The sequence below is a fragment of the Helicoverpa zea genome, chromosome 6, assembly GCF_022581195.2.
Source record: "Helicoverpa zea isolate HzStark_Cry1AcR chromosome 6, ilHelZeax1.1, whole genome shotgun sequence".
Classification (NCBI taxonomy): Eukaryota; Metazoa; Arthropoda; class Insecta; order Lepidoptera; family Noctuidae; genus Helicoverpa; species Helicoverpa zea.
Genome location: NC_061457.1, coordinates 10,429,050 through 10,452,088, shown reverse-complemented (window position 1 = coordinate 10,452,088; position 23,039 = coordinate 10,429,050). Strand labels below are relative to the sequence as shown.

General features: G+C 35.8%; 2 protein-coding genes across 4 annotated transcripts in view; one reads left to right on the top strand and one right to left on the bottom strand.

Moving 5' to 3' along the window:
* LOC124631522 overlaps nt 1-18,742 on the bottom strand; it is a 66,948-nt gene extending 48,206 nt beyond the window's left edge. Inside the window, exons 1-6 of the mRNA XM_047165961.1 lie at nt 18,256-18,742; nt 11,987-12,096; nt 8,260-8,477; nt 6,986-7,174; nt 5,393-5,536; nt 4,378-4,471 (exon numbers count right to left, since the gene is read on the bottom strand). Coding sequence (XP_047021917.1) covers nt 4,378-4,471; nt 5,393-5,536; nt 6,986-7,174; nt 8,260-8,477; nt 11,987-12,096; nt 18,256-18,425 — 925 coding nt within the window. The 5' untranslated portion in view covers nt 18,426-18,742. The remainder of the gene's footprint in view (nt 1-4,377; nt 4,472-5,392; nt 5,537-6,985; nt 7,175-8,259; nt 8,478-11,986; nt 12,097-18,255) is intronic.
* An 858-nt stretch (nt 18,743-19,600) lies between these two features.
* On the top strand, nt 19,601-22,270 carry LOC124631524 (fatty acid-binding protein, adipocyte-like). Of its 3 annotated transcripts, none has more exons than XR_006984516.1 (5): nt 19,601-19,756; nt 20,145-20,255; nt 20,513-20,682; nt 21,038-21,279; nt 21,577-22,109. XR_006984516.1 is itself a non-coding variant. In XM_047165966.1 (5 exons), exons 2-5 carry the CDS (start codon nt 20,186-20,188, stop codon nt 22,083-22,085), a joined length of 411 nt encoding a protein of 136 aa, XP_047021922.1. In that variant the 5' UTR covers nt 19,602-19,756; nt 20,145-20,185; the 3' UTR covers nt 22,086-22,270. The 3 variants fall into 3 exon arrangements, 1 of the variants encoding a protein (XP_047021922.1); XM_047165966.1 differs by having other exon boundaries at nt 19,602-19,756; nt 21,038-21,148; nt 22,026-22,270; XR_006984517.1 differs by having other exon boundaries at nt 19,705-19,824.
* The last annotated feature ends 769 nt before the right edge of the window (nt 22,271-23,039 follow it).

The following is a 23,039-nucleotide window of genomic DNA, read 5'->3' as shown; positions in this document are numbered from 1 at the left end:
AAAAATTCAAATCACTAAAACGTTTATTTTTATCGATACTCGACACCACCTCCTTGAATCACCATGCATCCCTAAACTAGTGCGTGTCCGAGGTGATCGATATAGCGGTGTGCGAGTGCAGTGGGGTCTGGGGTTGTTCCGAAGGGGACACGCGAGGGAGGCCCGAGCGACACCGCGGCGCCACCGCTCAGACATTCATACCATTGTTGGTAACAACCACTGAATTAAAAAGCCAAACTGTTTTTAAGAGAAAGTTTCTTACAATAACATAGGTGTTTTTTTTACTAAATTAAATAAATAAATAGTAATTCAGAATTGTCATTGAATATAGTAAATGTCAAATGTCAGTGAATATAGTCATTAAGAAATTGGTATACATGGATTATTTTTGTCCTGGTATATTAACGGCGGGATATGGTCTGTACATTAATCTATTAAAAACACCTGTAATTACCCCTGCTTCACAGAATGAATATGAATTAATTAATTGGTGGTCTATATATGTATACATGAGGGTAAAATAGGCCACAAGCCGGTTTCTATAATTGTTTCCTTGTTGGAGAACATTAGCTACAGCCACAGGTCCAAAAGGAAAAGGTCGAAAGTAATCTGTGGTAGAGCCATTCTTAATTGCAAACGCCAAAAAGATAAATCTTATTCTCTTTATATTTATCTCGGTCTAAATACTCGACTTGCTAAACTGTATCTCTGAAATTAAACTAGATTACTAGATATTATGATAAGCCAGATTGAATGCTTTTGTATCTTTGCCTCAAGAGTTAAGTGGCAATATCAAAACTGAGAATACTTTAAAGCTAAAGTGATCCTACACTATATTCAATAGATTTCTTTCCCAAACTAAATAACAAACCTTTTACATAAAAATTTTGAATAGGTGCTTTATAATAACGCTGCCCAATTCACTACCTATAGAATTGGGCAGTGGACAATTTGATAAGTATTCCTACCGCTCGTCATGAATGGTATCCTCACAATTATATTCAAATACGATACGCGTGACATTGATATTGTTATGATGATTCATTATTTATTACTTATTGTTTCCTCCTGTATTTGTATAGATTTACATTTCAATGTTTGTGGCTATTAAATTCAGCTAAGCAGCCTGGCAGGTCTAAGAGACGGTACTTAATTAAAATGTTTTATTGCAAAGTGAATGAACCTTCTTTCTCATTGCATTCAGGTTCATACTAATAAGAAAATTTACTTGATGTTTCATTTAAATATCTTGGCCATTATGTTACAGATGACCTTAAAGATCAGGTAGACATGGATCGCGAGCGCAGGACTCTGGCAGCTAGATGCAATATGTTGGCCCATAGGTTCGCTCGCTGTAGCGTAGAGGCTAAGATTACCCTTTTTAAAGCTTATTGCCAGAATTTCTACACTGGCGCCCTGTGGGTCAACTATACGCGGAAGGCCCTAGATGTTCTGCGAGTGCAATATAATAACGGTTTCAGAGTGCTGTTGGGGCTACCAAGATTTTGTAGTGCGTCTACTATGTTTGCTGAAGCTCATACAAACGACTTCTATGCGATTATGAGAAATAAGACCGCCTCTCTGTTGAGTAGATTACGAAGCAGCTCCAATAGCATTTTGAAGACGTTATCTGACCTGAACGACTCCCGTATGTTGAGCCATTTTATAAAGGTCATAGTTCGTCAGGACATACCCTAAATAATTTTAATTTTAATTTACTAACCCTTAGGTATAAGCATTACTAACAAGTGAGCCTATGTAGCTTCAATAAAATAAAATAAAATAAAATATTATAATTATTAATCGTTATTACATACAGGACTACTACATAGTATAACTCATAAACGATCATAAAAGACAGCTCCTTCTTCGTGTCATAAACGATGGCTGCTGCTAATTCCACAAAGACGAGAGACACACAACCCATTAATCATGACAGAATCATTCCGCCAACCCTAAATAAGGTGTTAACCAACCTTCATTGTTCGCCTGAAACCACCAAATTTAACATCAGCAAGTCTATTCAGTACAATCGGTAGCATCATTACCGTTGTTTTACCGAATAAAGGTCCATCTGCGGGGTTCGGTACTAACTGCTTAATGATCGGCACACGCCGCCCGGCTGGCATCCCGCGCGGCGTGAGAAATGGCGCGCCCGCCCGCCGATAACAATAAAACGACCTATTAACTTTCCACTTTTACGCGTACGAGGGAGCTGCTACAAATAACCCTTTTAACACTGTTTATTTTGATATTGATAAAGGTTTCCTGATAGGAGGAAAATCTTATGATTTGCTGCTACAATACTTGGAGAGCTTTCTGTGAACTTCAAGTTTTCTGAGTATTTCTCTTCATTTGAATAGGATATCGCTGTCGGAGCTGATTATTTTTACACAAGTTATAAGAGAAGTAATATTTTGCATATACAAAATTACTACTGTCTGATGGTTTTTAAAACCCACAATATTCAGCGTAGTAAAAAAGATACACGCACAAAAATACTAAAATACAATGTACTAAAGGTTATGAGACGGGTCGAGGGTTAATTTAGGCTAAAGTTAACGCCTGTATGGGCATTGGTTTACAGAACATGATTTTCTATGATACTCAACAAACTGGCTAAAAGGAGCAGTGACCCGATGTGTTGCAAGGATTATTAAAATTAAATAAACAGACATGTAAAATAAATACATATATTACATTCCAGTTAAAGAAAATCTTCAAATGCCCACACAGGAATAGGTAATTAAGTTTACTACTTCATATTAAAAACTAATTGTTATATTAAACTCTACTTGTTATGAAATGAACCTCCCACGTTCATTTCATAACAACTTCCAGCTTTAACAACCCATTCGTCCTAACAACTATCGCGAAATGATACACATCTCCTGCAAACTTATTTCCTTCGCCGCATGTCGCATAAGAAAAATCACATGATTAAAATAATGAAAAGTCTGCCAATTATACAAGCCCGGTAATTATACATGGGGTAATTTGCTGCAATAGTGCCAACTGCACGAGGCAACGACCCATGGCACGACGTGTCGGGTTCGATTCCCGAGTCGGGCCGAAATCGCTTTGTGGGTTTTAGAAGACTTTCACTAAGCAGCCCGGAGCCTGAAAGTTGGTGAGTGACCACCCGTGTATCGAAGAGCACGTAAATGTCGGTCCTGCGCCTGACCTCTCTCCGGTCGTGTCGGATTGCCGTCCCATCGGGTTATGAGAGTGAAGGAACGGTAAGTGCACTGCACCTGTGTCTGCGCAAATGCTTGTGCACTATAATATGTCCTAGTTGGCTAAGCTCATTACATGAGAACAGCCGCCGTAGCCGATAATCGGCTAGGAGGACATCATCACTATAGTATATACTAGCCGTTTTCCCGCGGTTTCAACCGCGTCCCGTGGGAGCTACTGCCCGCACCGGAATAAAATATAGCCTATGTTACTCGCAGATAATATAGCTTTCTAATGGTGAAAGAATATTTAAAATCGGTCCATTAGTTTTTGAGTTTATCCATTACAACCAAACAAACAAACAAACAAAGTTTTCCTCTTTATAATATTAGTATAGAAGATATATAAAGTACCAACCAACATACATAGTTAGTTAATTATTAAGTAAGTACCGACATAAATATAGTATGTTTCTAATTGTCCCGTTACACAGGACGTTGGAACATGGTAGGCACAGTAAAAGTTTATGGTCACCATAAAAGTTAAATACGCTTCGAGCTCTCGTGAAAATGTCGTTCGGGACGTAACACCGCGGGTTACAACGTAAAAATGCGTTCATTCGCTTGTTTTACAACGAAACATGTTTGTGAATTGTGCGATTTTGGCAGGACGGGAGTACTGCATTAAGATTTGTTTGTAGTAAGTAGTAGTGATATTTTTAGAATGCTTGTTATGAACTGTAACGGGTCAGATTATGGTCAATATGGTCATCGGGCTACTGGGCAGATGTTCGATTTGTAAGTTAGTGAAAGTAAAGATGTCATAAAATGTAAATGCTGCACGATAATCTTGCTCATAGGTCTGTATCCTAAGTCGTGTATTTGATTTGAATGAAATGTCTTTGCCGATAGGTACCAACACTTCGGCATTCTACTCATGAATGTTTAATGATGAGACATAATAGAAAAATTATCTTATAGAAGTTCATTCGTTCAAATATTTATTGGATTTTGAAAGTTAGCTCTATCTCTTTCCTATATGCAATTGCCAAATCGATCAGTTTAAGATAATATTGTTGTTATTGCAAATAATTGAGTGATATAGGTACAAGCTTCACCTAGTTATACATACTGCTTTAATTGTTAAAGCAATACAAAAGGAAATAATTCTTTTGCGATATTTAATAAAGTGTCAACTTACCAATAGCTCTAGATACGGCTAGTTGTCCGTTAACTCGCCAGGTGCCCCAATACATCACTGTTCCTCCCGAAGATTCTATTCTGTCTCTTTCATCCTGTCCAACAATAAAAAAATATTTAAAATTTACATAGAAAGACGTGAATGTTTTTAACGCGAAAACTATATTTAAAAAATCTTTTACTATTAGAATGTGTAGTGAATGTCTACATAATACCTGTGTTGCGTATGATATAATTTATCTAGCTGCAGGAATTGGTTTTACCTTTAATATTCTGATATAAAAGGATAGAATATCGGATGTTCATAAAATTAATATCTGAATAATATTCAATAACATTTGTATGTTAATTTAGCACAATAAACAGAGAAGACTCGGATTAGACAGAGCGATTTCTAGACTATAATGTTTTAAACTTAAGTGTAGGAAAATAAATAAATTATACCTACATATTAAATCGTCAAGTAATTATATTAATATTTCTCATATAAATGGAAACTGTAAGTTTATCTAGTAATGTTTACTGTATAAAACTATTTATTTATGGACTTTATTATTTTTTAAAAATATTGGTATGCTGTGGTTAGCTTGTAGATTTTTAACAGCTGTAACACTAGTCAGAGGAATCAGACGTTGTGCACGTCTGATTACCTGTCTTACCCAGTATTTGGAATTCCAAATCAAAATAGCAGCCAATAGCACCCATCATCTTTATCAGCCTAGGTTTTTCCCAACTTACATTAAAGTCGACTCCCAGTCTGCATACCTTCGTACCCAACATACCAATCACAATTTACTTAAAACGTTCACTACAAATTTTCACGTTGTAAGAGCGCTTTCAACTTATGCGTTTCTTGACGAGCTGGTGCGGTGCTGAAGCGGTGCGTTAGACATACAGCGTACGGACGATCCTCTTTTTTGGCAACAGCCCTGTTGTCGAGCGATCGACTTACCGGCGTCGCCATGTTGCCGCACCGTGCGTAAAAAGGTGCCTGAAAAGCTGGTGTTTCAAGTTACCTGTCGGTCAGGCTTGTGGGGCCGCACGAGCTGCATGAGGCGCATGCGCTTGGCGAGCAGCGCCAGCGAGTCGCCCGCCCACGCCGCCAGCAGCCGCCGCCCGCGCACCGCCACCGTCACCGCCGTGCTGCCGCCGCATGCTCGCTGTGAGACAAAAAGATATGGCTTTTTGTATTATCAATGATAATGGCTTCCAAGGCCTGATCACGGCAGCTGTTCTCATATATAGAGATCAGCCAGCTGCGCAGGACATATTCACGAGCATTTGCGCAGACTCAGGTGTCTTCACTCTCAAACCCCGATGGGACGGAAAATCCAACACAGCCGGAGAGAGATCAGGCCCAGGACCAACATTTACGTGCTATCTACACTATCTATCAATGAATGCCATGTATGACCCAAGTTTTCGTAGATACAATTAAATACAATAAGTTCTAATTTCGGTATGCACTATAAACGGGGTAGTCTTGATGAAGATAATAGGTAGCAAAAATATAAAATAGTCGAAAATCTAGTAACATTAACGAAACTGGATAGGGCCAATGGTAGCAACGGCTTATTGACAATTTATTGTTTTATATTTCTTTCAAGTACACCTATTGAACAATTTTGTAAAAAACCTAAACCTTTATTTTTCAATTTAGATAACTTTTCGTATATAGCGTTCAAGGTAACACATTCAGTAAGCACAACACTATAATCAGAACAATTATTGTTAGACACTTTAACAACGAACGTGACTGCGATTATCTTATTGTACCGTCATAATATATTCAACAGTAAACCGCGGATAGAATAAGCAGCTAAAACAAAACAATAACGAGAGCTAAGTATCTCAGTTATTTCCTCGAAAACAAGCGTCCTAATCAATTTTATGCAAGTTTTTGTGCATTTCAGTCTACGATGTAACGGGTTCTCGAATGGTAGATAATGGTCACTGAAATATTGGGATTTCCATTTCAAAGTTTCCAACTTGTAAAATGCACCTCAAGTTGGATGAAAATTTCTGGTCACAGAACATGACATGGCTCTAAAAGTCGGTTGCAAAATAAACACATTCAACAGACCTGCAGCTAACGATTTCCCACCCTAACGATTTTGATTACGTATTTTCATTTCTACAGTATAAACTTTATTTTGAGGTACATAGTCAGAAATTGACGTAGATTACACGTAATGTTGCTTTGAAAAGACCAGCGAATCATACGTTGATGATTTATCTTCTAGTAATACCAATGGTGTCGTTCGCAATTCTGCGTACATTCTGTGCACATTCTTGATTTTTTTAAGGAGCTTTATTTTTCTTACATTAGAAAACAGTATTAAGAGGATTTAGGAACAATCTATACTTACACAAATAAATATACTAAACAAGAACAGAAACTGACTCGCTCAGTCTCTATTGCAAACAGTTGCGCAATTTTGCAAACGTAAGCGTAGACTAACAGATTTTTGAAATTCGTAGGAACGCAGGTGCACTGCGGGAATAACCTTGTTAATAATAAACGCAAAAAATAAGCAAAACCCTTTTCATTGTTTCATTTTTCCTTAAACTTCCTAATACAAAATCTCCGAACTCAAACTACGTATTACCTCCTGATTGCTTTTCCTAATAAACTCAGCATCGGTCCTGAGGAAGGCGTCCCTCATGGCTCGTCGCAGGTCGGTGCTGAAGTGAGGACTCTCCACCAGGTACTGATGCAGGTGGGCCGCGCAATACGTCGCCGCAGCCGACCCTGCATGGCCGTCGTACACCGCGTAAAAGCTTGTGGATTCCGTCGTCTGAAAGTTACAATTAATTGATTAATTAGATTTGTGCGTACTGCGGCTACCGATACTAAAATGTCTGATAGCCTTTCAGGAACTTATATGACAGACAAGCTATAACTTTTGGATCCACAGGTCCCGGATAGTTAAATCTGGCAGAAATTATATGAAGCCTTTATGTGGCAGACAGCATTAACTATCAGTTAACTAACTAAAACTTTATCGGTAGCCAGGTAAACCGTGCCTAAATTAAATACCACAGAAGCAGTGCTAAGTCAAAAATTTGGCTAAGTAATAATAGGCCTTGCAGAATTATTCTAATTAGCTAAAGACACTTTCCAAAATGAATTTGTAACAGCAGCAGGTGCATGAAATGAGCTAAATTAATATGAGCCGTGTCATAATTCTAGTAACACAGACTGCATTAGAGAAACGCATAAATCCGTAATGAATTGCGTAACAAATTAGTCGCGCGCTTGCATGTGCGTATTCTCCATCATACCGTCACGTCAGCAACAATGCACCGTACGGTACTAGCCCTGTTCATACCGAAGCAAAACATTGCGCCATTCATAAGTACTAGGAACTCATAACCTTATGCCTACAAGGCGTTCCAGGATCCAATATAAAAATTCTCGTCAAACTATCATCGTACTCCTCCGTGCGAAAATTCAGTTTGCTCGTATTTACCCTTTAAATAAATATACGACTTTTCGTATATCCCTAAATTACAGTTTTTAGCTGAGAATGAACCCAGTACAGCAAAGACAGTGCGTCTTTGATAACCACTACTGGACCTAACAGAAGACCTATTTTTAATGTTTCAAGAGGCCCACTGGGAAAACATATTATTGGCAGGCATGCGCTGACTGCCAGGGCTGCCGGATTGTTTGAAAGATTAGCTGCAGCGATGGTACATAAATGGCCTACGAAAGAACATGATGGGTTTAGTCAGTAAGAGTCTGACACTCCCTCACGCTGCTAGCCCACAGCAGGAGGGATCATTTAATCATTTCCCATAAAAAAAAAAGACATGCACTGTCTACCATAGCGTTATTGACTTGACTTGGCATACCTAGAACCACACCATCCATACTTACATCGATTCCAAAAAGCGCTTCTAGATTCCCGATCTCCACATGTCGGTCTTCCATGACGCGTCGTGAGTTCTTGGTGGCACATGAGACAGTCTTGAGGTCGCGCTGGTCGAGGGGCGGCGGCGGTGGCAGGGTGTCCAGTTTGGAGTTGTCTAAGTATCGCAGGCACACGTCATTGACGCGGGCCGTCACTGCTTGCATCAGTCGAAGAGCTATGTACACTGTAATGAAGGAAGATGAAGAGTTATTTAGGGTTGGGAAATGCAGCTGGTTGTCGAACTAGGACTAATGAAAAACATGGCATATTATATAACCCTTAGCATATTATGCCTATATACTTCAGAAGGTCGAACACACATCTGAAATAACAAGGGCTCCTAAAAGGAATGGAGTTTTATAAGGAAGACGAACGCATCATGATGAATATCAATTCCGAAAGGAATCACAAATTGCAAGAGCGATTATTAAAATTGGTATAAGCTTTAATCTCCCTTAATTCCAAAATCCAATAACCACACAAATCGTTAAAAAAAATAGTTATTCGATTTGCGAGTCTAGCAATATTCCTTTGTATTAGACCGGAGACGGGTTTAACTGGTTGGATATGCCTGTAGCTGTCAGCTTAGCAATACAAGCTTAAATCTTCTTAACGTCAACTATTCGGATTACAAGATTTTCTGTATTGATAGCTATATTGGATGCGTTATAATTCCCGATTATTCTATTAATAAATAAAACTGTTTAAAAATACTGCCTAAGTACTGCGGTCGATCATACAACCCTCTTTGAGCATAATATATACTCTTCATTTATTTATGGAATAGTACATTCCAATTAATGAAAAATCTATACCCAATACGAATACTTTATAACTGCTGTTACTGCTTACTTAGCAAACTTTCAAATTGGTCGAGGAAAGAAAAATCCTCGTCGAATTTACTAACTTAGCCAAGATTTACGTAAAGCAAGTTTCATAAAAGTTTGCGTACGCTTTATGTATGTGCCTAAGTGGGTCAGCGGCCGGTCCTACATAACAATGAAGCGAAACTTTAATATGAATATATATGTATAACTCTCTTATATGTATAAACCATATGTAGATCTACTGATGTGCTCTGTATAAGGAAATGAGATGATATTTTCCTGCAATGTTATACATATCTGTTATTGTTGCCTTTAGTAAAGGATATTGTACGTAGCTAGGGCGCTACAATCTCCTATTTCATCCCAAGTCAGTCATTTCGCATTTTCTATTATGAATTCTAACGCATCTGTGTTCATTCAAACATAGGTATTGATATTCCTCAAAGGTCTCTTTTCAACTTCTATTATACGCCACAGCTTTACAAATGAGGCTAATTAAACAGGATATTAATACCAAATGAAAGAGCGAGGATAAACAATGACTCGAGATTATATTCATATCTTCGTGCCCTTTCCTGCTATTTCATTTTACTCTATTATACAATGACCCATTTCTTCAAGACTACGAACGATGCACTATTGTGCTGAAGTGCATTTAAAATTAATCGGGCGAATTTCGATTAGATTATATTTAGACTAGAGTTGAGTGGACGTGTGCCTACTGCCGACAGGAATGACGTAACAGTACACGAGATTGTATGATATCATTATCTGTGCACCACTCGACTAGGTGCCCTAAACAATAGCAACATTACACATACATATAAATGCAGCTCTCTATAAGATGACCACTCGCAAATGGTTACGTAAGTACAAATAAAATTCCTGCGCAGTCGTTTTGTTTTTCAATCCATACAATTGTCTATGTTTAATGCATTGGAACATCATAATAAAACCATAATAGAACATAAATGAGAAATCGACTTGAGACATATTGTAAGGAATCGAACTATGTGTATGCTTTCAATTCTGACTATAATACCAAACGTGTTATTCGATTATGGTTTCCATTCATTATTTAAGTCTGCAGTGATTTCATTCTACGAAAAAGAAGCTCTAAGTAGGACAAGTAATAGATCGATATAGTAGGATGTCTTCTATCCATTATTTCACAGCGGATTCAATCGGACGGAGTAAACCGTGAAGGTTCCATAAATAAAGAAGAGAGCGTGTATCCTACATGGAATAAAATATGGGACGCGTTTATATCTGTCTGTGGCTAACGTTTTCAAGAACATTTATTCTGAAAGGAAATACAAGGTGTTGATTTGCATTTGTGCCATAGTTCAGGAGGAGGACATAAAATACGTAAATAATCGATTGGAATAGGGTTGTTTCCTAGTATTCATTTAGTTAAAATTAAATAAATGCACCGAAAGTTCACAAAACTAGAAACACGATAAGCTATATTATATTATTTATAACTGACCATATATTTTTTAATTAATTTACGAAATTTTAATTTTGAGCCTGTGACGTCACGCCATTAAAAACGACGAGAAGAGACCGATGACGTCATCCTTTCTATATTTGACAATGACAAGTATTTGACAGTGACAGATATATCGAAATAACCTCAGAATTAATGTTTTGTTTATTTGCTTCTGTGAAGTTCTGTGTGTTAATTGCATTTAAGTGATACAACTGCTAAAGAATTATGGAGAAAGGATTTATGAAAGCTGATAGTTCCAATCTGCCAAGAGTAGACTCTTTTATGGTCGCTCAATTCTTTGCCAATAACCAAGATTTTTATTCAGCGGTACGTGGATGAACAGTTTATTTAGAGCACTAATGGTCGTATTTCCACAGTCTCGCACAACACAAACCTTGTAGACATTCATTTAATTTAAGTTTTTTGAAAAAGCATCAAATCTTTTCGAACGCGGACACAAACATAACCTCAACATAAATAAACACAAACTTTACGTTTCTTTGCACCATTTCATTTTTCCGCGTACACAACTCAAAACATTTGAGGTATTTTATTTTTGTGCAAATGTATAAAAATAATCTATAATGTATAAAATATTATAGTTTTTGTAGCTATTTTATAAAAATACATTATTAAAATTAAGAAATCCATTAGTTGGTATGTTAGTTTTTTCTCGTCAGATGTGCTTTAAAATGTAAAGAAATGAACAGACAACGTTGACGTCACAGTCACGTGATCTAGCGTTTTCTAAGCAATATTTTAAGACAAATAGAAAAACATGTAATACATAAAAAATAAAAAGATTTGAGACGAAAAATGAAAGAGAGGGTGATCTTAAAATTATTTAGAAGCTATCTAAATAGATTTCCGAAAATTGGAAACAACCCTATTACAGTAGACGAGAAATAGCTAATATGCACTGCTTTTTTTGTCATTATAATGTCGTAGTATTTCAGAAGTAACCCAATTTTATGAATGAAAATTATGAATGATCGTTGCTTATGCTTTGTGTTTGCGTTTGTTTGAGGGAGCAGCACGGTTTTAAGGCCAGTAACACACGCGCCAAGTTTAAAATACGGCTAGATGACATTGAAGGAATTCCGAAAAAAAAAAATTACGTACCAATTTTTTTGTTGATTTGGGTCGAGAATCAGTAGCATAATTACGTCCTTGAATGTGGCACGGATGCAAATCAACAGCTTGTATATTGGTCATTGGAAAAGCTAAAAGATATTAATGTTCTTTCGACGTCTTTATGGCAATGTCCACTTTTGGATGTAACTGTTTGTGTTACGAAAGATACTTAGTTCTCAAGTCTAGCTAGAGCTTCTCATCTTAGGATACTGTGGGTGATACTAAAGGTGAACAACATACCTGAATCGTCAGATTTGTAACCGAATTCATTCGGTTGTTTCTTCGATGCTACTCGCACCTCGTCAAGTATGATCCGCCGCAGCGGAGTCATCAGTGTCAGCGGACATTGTCTGAAAACAAATAACAATAATATTTAATGATATTTACAAATAAATGCGTAGTATTTCTTTATAGAGCGGGTTCGTGGGCAATATCCACAATGATATTCAGCTGTATCCGGTGAGAATGGAAGCCGGACCCGACATAGTTGGGAAAAGGTTAGGGAAAATGAGAGAAATTGTTCAGTTTACACCGCATAACGTTTGTGAAACGAGAATAAACGGAGTATATTCAGATTTGAGATTACTACAAAACGAAAAGTAATTTGTATGAATATGAGTATATGTTATATAAGCAGCAGACATATAAAATCCATATCAAAATGTGACGCCAATTTTCCAATGAAATCGACGTGTGCACTGCTATAATAAACGTTAATGCACAGAAAGGATCAATGAACATACTAAAACGTAATAGGTAGGAACGTTGCAAAATTACAGACAAATGTCGCCGAAAGCTCAATTGCAGTATCTAGCAATTCACAACGACACGAAAAAATTATACCGCTATCATTGCGTAAGATAATAGAAAAACTAGTTTTTATTCAGCAAAGGAGATGGCCAAAAAAACACCCAGAGTCGACAGGAACTTCATATGTATGATTGGATACAGTATAATTTGTGGATTTTAAAAAGTATTTCAAATCATCTAAAAACCATGGGGTTCTCTTTTTATAACGTTTTTTCGATCAAGATTTTAGTTCACAAAAAAGTTTACTTTTACTGTTTGATGTTCGTTAGAAGTTGAATGCAGACTCGTGATTGGACCGTTTTGCATTGCTAAGTCATTTGTTATATTTGACAATGTCACATGGCGCGATTTTCAAAGACAATTTCTCCAAAAACATATAATATCCAGTTGTGAAGGTTGCATGTAACTGCGAAACCTCTCCAAGTAGGTAAGGTCGGTGCTTAATCGCATCTGGAATGGTTAAATAGGTACAAGACCTTTTAATCACCAGGCCAACTCTGAAACTATGGGGTTATTACTAGTGGCTTGTATAATGTTAGTTTACTTTGCTTTTTTATGTCCTTTGATGTTAAAAATCAACATATATTCAACATAACCTATTTTTGCGATAATATGAAATAGCTCCTATACCCCATGGATTTCAGTCTGGATTTTTGGCACCATCAAAGGTCTATCATAAAGAACCTATTGGTACCCATTTCATTGCTGTTGATTCTGGGTTTTTTTTCTATGAAAATTTGGCCATCTCCTTAATGCTGCAAAAACATTATGGTTTGCATACAATACATTTTTTGTTCGGTTGCATGAATTTCCAGGAAGCCCACAGTGGCCGAAAGTGCTAACAGCTGTGTAGGAAAAAAGCCGCTAAATGCGTAACACTCCTATTCGTAATTCAGAGCATATTATCACGTCTACATCTCTGTTGCTATTGTGGAGCATAGGTACATAGGTACACACTATTGTGATTTTCCTGCAAACTTAGATAGAGCTATTTTTGCAAAACGTTTGGACCATTGCTATCCAATTTTATGACCCTTCATGGAAATGGGATGGAAGAAATGTGAAAAAGCTTTTTGTTTTCAGTTACTGTAATTCCTAAACTAATAAGTAACATAAAAAGGTCGCGGGGCTCAACTTTTAATGATTTGCTAACATTTTGAATGAAAGGTGTTGCCAAATTGACGTTATTTAGCAAGCTTAACGCCTAGTCGTCTGCCAGGTCAACCCACTCCTCCACTTTTAGGCGCCGCAACGCATAAACAGGTAATTATTATTCATTAAATTCTACACCTATATGTCAAACTTTATGTACAATGCTTTAGAGTATGATTTTATCTCGGGAAAGTAAATCAAAGTTTATAAAACAGGTGAACCTGATAACGGCGTACATAATTCTTATGAATACAAGCCCAGTTTGCAAAGTCAAGATGTTGATAAGATAAAAATGTTTTCAAAACAGTCAATACCCTATGGCAATCAAGAAACCTCCAACTGCTTTGTAAGTTACGACAATCTTTACGATCAATATTTTCGATTCTTCTATGAAGAGAAAACTTTTCTTTCGTGAGAATCGCAAAAAACCGAATGCGACTTAGGAATTCAGGTAGACGGGCAGTTCTTAACTTAGCAAAAACCTGTTTTTCTTCAAGAATGCCAAGTATAGGCCATTGGTCCATGAAGCAACAATAGCTCGTATAATGCAAATACGAATCAATGATGAACTCACTCCCGAATTAAGTATATGCATTCAGAGGAAAGTGGAAACATAATCAGGTAAAAGCCTAGTTGATAATATTAAAGTGCACTTGAAACGAGAAGTGGACGTCCCAAACTAACATAACCTAGAAGGAAAACATTGTACAGTAGACAAGATAGAATATCGGATCAATGAAATGGTAAACAAACCAGGCGGGCATTCACATCGCAGGAACATATGTTAGTTTCCCTCGGTTTGGTTGCCGATGTAGTTATAAAATAAAATGCGGACGTGTACGTCTGTCTGTACAATACATAAAGAGGTCGCCGACCCTGTTCTTAAAACGAATGCATGTACATACATTCTCTCTGAGTTGACACAATATTACAGACATAACTGTCGTATACTAAATGCTTTTGATTGTTTGTACAAGGACATGGCGAGATCTTGACTGCTGTTCGTGGTTCTTTAACATTCCTATTAGATTTAATAACGAACCTTGAATTTGTACATTTCTAAGTAACTCTGACAGTATCAACTAAACACACAGCAGCGACATTATCTAATGCTATCTGTTTTGTCACATTTTCCTCATTTCGGAAATTATACCTTTCCGTTTTAGTTATCAGATTGTATAAGAATACGCGTTTTAGCTGCAGCGACGTGTGTTCTGTTTGTTTACCAAACAAACAATTTGGTCAAATTCCTTTCGGCAATTAACTGTGAATATTTGAGGAGCAAACAGTACTCAGTACGTTGACACTGGTTCGCGTTACTATCACGAGCATCCGCAACAGCCCACGCGGTCTCGCGCGCCAATTTATGCATCGAGGGTACCAATCCTACGACCTCAACCCACAGGCCCTAGAGAACCGAACCATTCTCTTACAGTCGGTATCTTCACGAGAGAAAGTTACACAACTTTATCAAGGTGATACATACAGATCCTGACATTTTCTATGGTCGCAAATTCGTGGATGATTCCAATTGATGACCTCAATCTTTGTATATTGCCAAGTTTCGCAAGTATATTTTGAGTTTATTACGTAGAAGACATATTGGGGCAATGGATATAAAGCTTATTTTGAACCTTAGTATTTATATTTAGACAGATGGTTAGCGAAGTCGGCAGGTGCCTGTGCATTGTTTATAGCCCTCGTCTCACGAGTTTAGAGTTACAAACAAAGCCTAACGAATGCTGACACCTGAAGTTTTATTGATATAGCATTCAAGAGCTTTTCTCACGAGTTTACTGTCTCCCAGGGTGTTAGGTTCTTTTGTTTGTCAGAAAAGCTCAGATAAATAATGTGCATTGTTTATCAGTCTTTGCTTTAGACTAGTAATTGTTTAATGAAGCCAAATACCTCTATTCTTTCTACGCTACTTCAAAAAACAGCTTTTGCAAAGCTCTGTCAATATGTATGACTGAGCTTTGACATCAGGCACAGCCTCCTTAGTCTGTAAAAGCTCATAAAAAATTCAAGCAGCTGTTCAAATCCTTAGAACTTTCATAAGAGTCTGAAGGGCTCATAAAACTTTATTATAATTGCTTTGATCAATACCGCTCCGAACAAATAAACGTGTTCACGACTGACGAAATCCGTGACTGAAAAGATGCAGCGGAAGTGTTACAAGTTAAACAAAGCTTAGTTAAAAATAACTTGTATGTTTGTTGTTAGTATCGATTCAGTAAGATATTATGCAAGACTAATTGATCAGCGGCACCGTAACACACAATTTGCGCCGAGTTACAGCATACGCTGGTTAATGGAGCGGTTAGCAAATTACATGTTTTAAACTTAACTATAAGACGAGACGTCACTTTTGTGGACAAGCGACCGGTTTTTATTTTAGGCCTTTTACATTATTTGGAGATTGAGACAGCGTTTTTGTCGAAAATCTAGACCAACAAATCAGAATTTCAAACAGTTCTTTATCGACTTTAATTAGGTACTTATTTCGGAGCTGTCGTTATAATTCCTTCAAACTCGTATCATTGCAAAAAGGGGCTGGGCAGCAAAGTAGCCATATAAAATTATATATTAATTTCATATTATCTGGCAGATAACGGAACCACAGACCTTTTTGAAGAATGTAAAACCTGTACTACACTGTACTGTACATACCCAAGTACTTTTTAATGGCCTGCAAACTAGTTTACGAGGAGTTTCAGACCCGACCACTGTAAAATCTTTCTACTCTAGTTCATTTATGGACGAGGAAAAATTAACACATCATATTCACGTAATAGTCGTTTAGCAATGTACTGACGTAATGTTGTTTACTTTCCGACCTGTTAAACTACAGATCGTTTAGAAATTGGACTTTTATACTGTGGTATTAAAAAGTACCGAAATGGGAAAACCCCGTGACTTCCAATTTACGAACATAGAGACTCGATCTTTTTTACGAAACGTTAATGAAAGTTTTGATCTGATGATTCAAATGCTTGAGATGATCTATGAGTAATCCGTAACGTGTCCGTAAACTATATGAATGATTCGTATAAGCGTAGTTCTCCTAGACCTACAGTTGTACGCCCATGTGTTTAAAATTCTGTGTAAACTGTCTGACAACGAGATATGACACATCGGCGTAGTTTTCCGCAATACACGTAGCGGTGAGGTGCGTAAGCAGGTACTTCGCTCACATTTGTGGTTAACGTTTGGTCGCACTAGTACACGGCCGGGAAGAGTAGCACGCCCTATATGACTCGCCGACCATAAAACTGTTACGCAAGCAGGAATTATTTTTAAGCCTCTTTAATTGCATGCAATTATGAGTACAGGCTCATTATTATTCATCTGATATTGTATGTTGACTATTGTATGTTAGGTAAACAAAAGACAAGAGGAACTAAATAAACACCTGTTCAAATGTTTAGTTTAGGTGTCAGGAACAAAAGGCAAGCCCTTGAACCTTATAAGGTTAACGCCCTATTGACAATCCATTGTTACATTGTACATAGTACTACTGCACTGATAGGATTATTATGCAGGTACAGGATAACTTGTTTTACGAAAATAGATTGGGAAAATCAGTGCAAATATTTTCCTTAGTGACAGTTAAAAATTTAATACAAGGTTGTTTCAAAAAATTTTAGGTCAAATACCAGGTATTGCCAGATCGAAATGAGTGCTATTGGTTTACACGGAGCAACTTTATTCTATGTTTTGTTAAACAAAAAATATTTTAATGAATGAAGAACCTTGATGCATCTTATGAATGACTGTATCAAGGTATCTGAATGTGTAGTCAAGTGTTCTGGTAAATTTTAATTTGTAATCAGATTTTCTACTATGCTGGCCTTTTTATAGGTTTTTAAAGCTGTTTTCTTTTATTTCTTTTGGAAGTGGGAGTGGTAGTTGTGAAGGCAAAGAGTTACAATTAAACCACCTTCTTCAGTTGTAGCAAAAAAATATGTACTTATTTATGTGGCCTTAATTCAAAAAATGTGTAGAGACAGTATAGTTGCTTCACTTTTACTTAATAAAATATATTCTAGGAAGTTTTTTCTTGGAATATCAGCATATTAATGCTTCTTTAGTAAAAGAGAGTTAAAGAATTAAATTAAGAATTAAAGGGGTTGTCTTTACACAACAAGAATATTTTTATTTAATTTTTATAAATGAGGTTGCATAGTATTATTAACAAGTAAACACAAAGCATTTCCATCTTAGCGTTCAGGCCTTTGTTTGTGCTTGGATTTTAGTGATAAGATAAATAATAGATACAGAAAGTAGTGTAACTAATAAAAATAATTTTATATTGTAGGTACCTAACACTTGCTATGAAACTTAAAATATATCTACTGCAAATATTAGACCTGCTGTACATGTATGAACAAAAAATGTAGTGAATTATTTTTCTATATCACCTTATCAATATGATTCAGTGTTACAGTAACAGTTGTGATTGTCTTATCAAGGTGTTTCAAGCCAGCTTACCCAGACATAATAGGTACCTCATAAGCAACTACTATGAACATTCTTTAAGAACTTACTTTTCGCTAAGATACTGAGTCGTCCAGTAGAGGACTTCACCGGCCAGCTCCGCCTCGGTGATGGTGTACCCAGCTATGTGCACGGGCAACTGGTCCTCAGGGTTAACAGTAGCCGCAAACTTCTCGAAAAACACTCGGTACGATGTCAAATAATCCTCTTTCTCACCCATTTTCGATTTTTCAGTCCACTTTTGTAGGTAACTGAATAATTTCGTGTCAATAATCGATCAACAAACACTTGTAAATGATTACAAGCTAAACTGGAGCAAAAGTCGAAGTCCTCGTAGGAAATATAATGAATATTTAGTCAATATGAAGCACTCTTTCACTACAGTATAATATGTCACCACATTATAGAAATATTTTTTATTAAATATGCACTAATATGAATATATTTTGCGATCAAAACATAAAAATCACATCTCGCTCATCCTTCTCCACTCTTGTTGTCACATCCCATTTACAATTAATTATCTGTTACTAAAAAACCCACACCCGATGAAATTCGAAACACGCAGCAAGTTATTTAAATATGAGGCAAGTATCGCTTGTTGTGTAAAGTTAGGATACCTTTTGAAATTGATGAAAAAAGTGGAGATGATCTTTTTATAACTCAATTTATTTAATCGTTCAAAAAAACTATTAACATCTCTCACAATATGATACCGAAAAACATCTAAACCTTTACTTGATTCAGAACGCACAGTGTTTTTTTTATCGACAGGTATTTTTTTTATTATCTATGGACAAGTGTTTTGACGTAAGTAGGGTTGTGTGCTGTGTGCTGACTGTTATTCTTTGGAATAAAACTATTCCCGTTCGCTAGACGGGAATTATATATTATTTTCATTTAAACGACAGTAAAATAGATTGAAACATTAAATCATGGAATACTAAGTTCATTTGCCTGACATCCCAAGGAGTAAATTCAAAATTCCAAATTATTTGCGCAAATTAGTACAGATACCGATACAGTACAGATAAATCAGTACAGATAAATCAGTATAGATACCGATCTGTTCCTAATTTATGTTTTTTAAATGTTGTGATTTTAAATGACGTATTTTTTTAGGTCACATGTTATCGATATCTTTCACTTACGCCTCACTATTCCAAGTCATGATGACGAAAATGAAGTGATGGATGTTCCAATTTTTTTTTATTGCTATTCTTAACTTCAATTATCGATTCGATATGAAATTCTAAGTTACACTAAAACTAACTGATAACTTGAATTAAACATTATTATTTACTACAACATAAATTAACTAAAATTGATGGATTTCATAATATTAATTGATTTTCATGACATTAAACATAAATTGCTTATTCCTATCAATTTGTAAAATCTAACATATTCGATAATTATGGACTCGATACATACCTAATCGCATCACTAAAGTGATAAATTATCGATTTTCACTGATTTTGACTTGACATTTGAATCATTTGAATTTTCAATACATTATTCGGTGAGAAGCTGTGGGATATTTTAACAAAAGTAAATTCTATTTTAATTTTTAATTTTGTCCTCGCAGATGCGCAATTAATATTTTTGCTCAAAACTATGTTCGTAGTTATTAGTTCTTTGTATTTATGTTTTTGTTCTTTTGGCGCTTCTTTTAAACTTTATAATTTCGTATTTAAATCTTTATATTTATTAACACTTCATGTAATGTTACTGAATTTCTCAAGTCATCCCCATTTTGCTACTCTGAGTGTCTTTGTGATCTAACGTAACTTGGAACTCGTGCATTTCGAAAAAGCGTTGTTTTTATCTACAATTTGTGTGCATTGTCATTATCAATCAATACGTGCTTGATAAATTACGGTGATTAGATATGTTAATTTGTGTTAATAGTTCGTACTTTAATCCTTTTTGATTTTAGATCTCACGCAAGATTTATTGGAGACCACCTCGGAAAGAAAAATGACGTCTATTGCCGGGAAATATCAACATTACAAGAATGAAGACATTGACGATTATTTCAGTGCTGTTGGTGAGTATTTTTTTAAATAAATATGCAGTTTACATCCATAAAAGTTTTTCTTCAATATTATACCTCATTTAAACCTATACCTAGTAATGATGCAATCCTAAAACAAATAATGATGAATCTTGCTTTGTGTTCTTATCAAATAATTATTCACAGTATTAACACATGTTTTTTCGAAATTCTATGAATATAGTGAGATAAATACAATGTGGATCAACAGTCAACAATTTAATCCCTTAAAATATTAAATAATATTACAGGTGTACCGTACATGGGCCGCAAAATGATGTCAATGTCATCACCACTGATGGAAATATCAGTGGAGGGTGACAAAATGACCATCAAGAACTCTTCACTACTTCGCACAGTTGAGAACACATTCAAATTGGGCGAGGAGTACATAGAGAACATGCCTAATGCCAAAATCAAAGTAAGTATATCTAATAATTAAAGATTTTTCTCAAATCTGACCTGTTGTTCCTGAAATAAGGGTGATCAAACACTCTTCAAGTTGTTAAAATGAAAACTATTTCGTAACCAACTTTAAAAAATTAGGTTCTCATTTTGACCTGTATGTATGTATGTATGTGTGTGCACGATTGTCTCTCATTTGGCTGGGCTGATTTTGATGTGAAGTTTCACCATAAAACTTGTCAGGTTTTAGATATATTATTGAAGTTGAGTTTTTTTTTTAAATCTGAATAAATCTCTTTTTAGTTTCTCATAATGAAAAGATATAAAATGAAGCCATTCCATGTTACTCTAACAAAGATCATTCTTTCCAGAGCGTGACTACCATGGTGACTGACAATCAGATAGAGACTAAGTCCATCGTAGAAGACACCGGTGCCAACTGCGGCAGACATTATGTCTTCACTGATGATGAGTGCGTTATTGTAAGTACACCTGCACAGTCTATGTTGATATTACTTATAATACAATATTATAGAACCGCATAGAATTGTTTGATAATAAGCTAATGAGGTACATTCTTTAATAAATTCTTTGAGAGTAACATCATACACAGGTAGGGCTGCCATCTCGAATTTCGCCAAACCCGGACAAGCATTAAAAAAACCCGGACATTTAGCGTAAATCGCATTTTTTCGACGAACAAGTACGATTTTTTTTAAACAAAATAATACCTAATTTGTAATCCATTTACTATTAACATACACTTAAATTCAATGAGGTGCTTCCTTACATGAAAAGTGTCCGGGTTTTCCCCGGACACTTCTTGAAACCCCGCCCGGACGGCCCCCGGACGGCCTCCAAACGAGGACAAATCCGGGGAAACCCGGACGGATGGCAGCCCTATACACAGGCAATATGCAAAGTAAGATGAAAATTGAGTGCCTCCTCTTTTTAGGAAAGTCTGTTAAAAAAAGCATGATGTGCACCCTATGGGGCCCAAAATGTATGCCCACAATCATTAGTCAATTAATGTGGTAATTTTGCTTCTAAAACATACAATCTTGGATTGTGGTATTCAAAAAAGATATAAAATTCTGTGTGAAAAACAATCCTAAACAGTGATAATTGACGTCGTAATTTTTTTCATCTAGAATACTTGCCCTACTGATTAGACTAATAAGAATTAAAATATTTTGTTTCATTTCTGAACAACGTGATTGATAATGAAAAGTTAAAAATAATATTTTTTGCAAAGAATAATAAAATGCTTCTAGAAGCTCTTTGCCTTATCTTAATTTTTTTGAACTACCTATGTTTGATTGTCGCTATCTTATTAATGTTTTGACATTTTCTGTTTAGACCCTGACCCACGAGAAGGCCGCCACCCCTGCAAAACGTTACTTCCGCAGAGTTAAATAAATCGATAATGAATGATTTATGAAATTCTCAAAAATAATGATTTGGTTCTTGTAATACTTATGTGATCAATACATTCTATTCCAATAAGATACCAATTAAATTGGTAAAATTTTATAAGAAGAACAACTATATTATTACTTTATATTTTTCTATGCTTTATTTTTATTAAATAATTTTATAATTAAGTTTGTTTATTTCCTTAAAAATAACTGTCAAAGAGACAACTGAACTTCTTCGCATGAACTAAATGTGAACTAACAAGCACATTGATTATTTTTTAGGCCTAAATGATAGTAACATGTTGTATTTACGCTAATATAAGTATCATGTGCCAGTCCTATGAATCAAACAGTAGTCCAATCCAAATTGACTAAAATTGACAGAATTTGCATGTCCGAAATATACCTATTTTCTTTTGTGTCAATTTGATAGGCAAGATGACAGTAATTAAAAATCATTAAAATACTATATTAATAAAATTGAACTTGTAGCTTGGAATATTAAATTAATATTATTTTTTATAAAATAACACTTCAAAATAAGTCAATCCGCCATGATATCTTAAACACCAACCAATCAAAGCGCATGACGTCACCTCTAAGTCGACGCATAAACAACTCGCACGAACGTCAGTCGTCACCACCAGAGAGTATATAATATATGTATAATCACTACGTTTTAGTCACCACAGTCATCACATTTCGTGTGCGTAGGTATACTTCCAATGCGAATCTCTGTTTTTATTAATTTATTGTTTATAACGAGTATTATTTCAGTGTAAATATTATTAAAATCGAATATAAAATAACACGAGTCATGGAGCAAAGATTTATTAAGGCAAACAGCGCGAATTTGCCTAAAATCGACATAATAATGCTGGGAGTTTTGGCTTCAAATAAAGTTTTTTGATCAGCAGAATTTAGAAATTTTAAAACTCCACGTAAGTATATTAGT

Coding starts and splice junctions, on each gene's coding strand:
- LOC124631524 (XM_047165966.1), top strand. CDS start 20,186: ATGACGTCTATTGCCGGGAAATATCAACATTACAAGAATGAAGACATT. Junction 20,256..20,512: donor CGATTATTTCAGTGCTGTTG/GTGAGTATTTTT, acceptor ATAATATTACAG/GTGTACCGTACATGGGCCGC. Junction 20,683..21,037: donor TGCCTAATGCCAAAATCAAA/GTAAGTATATCT, acceptor CATTCTTTCCAG/AGCGTGACTACCATGGTGAC.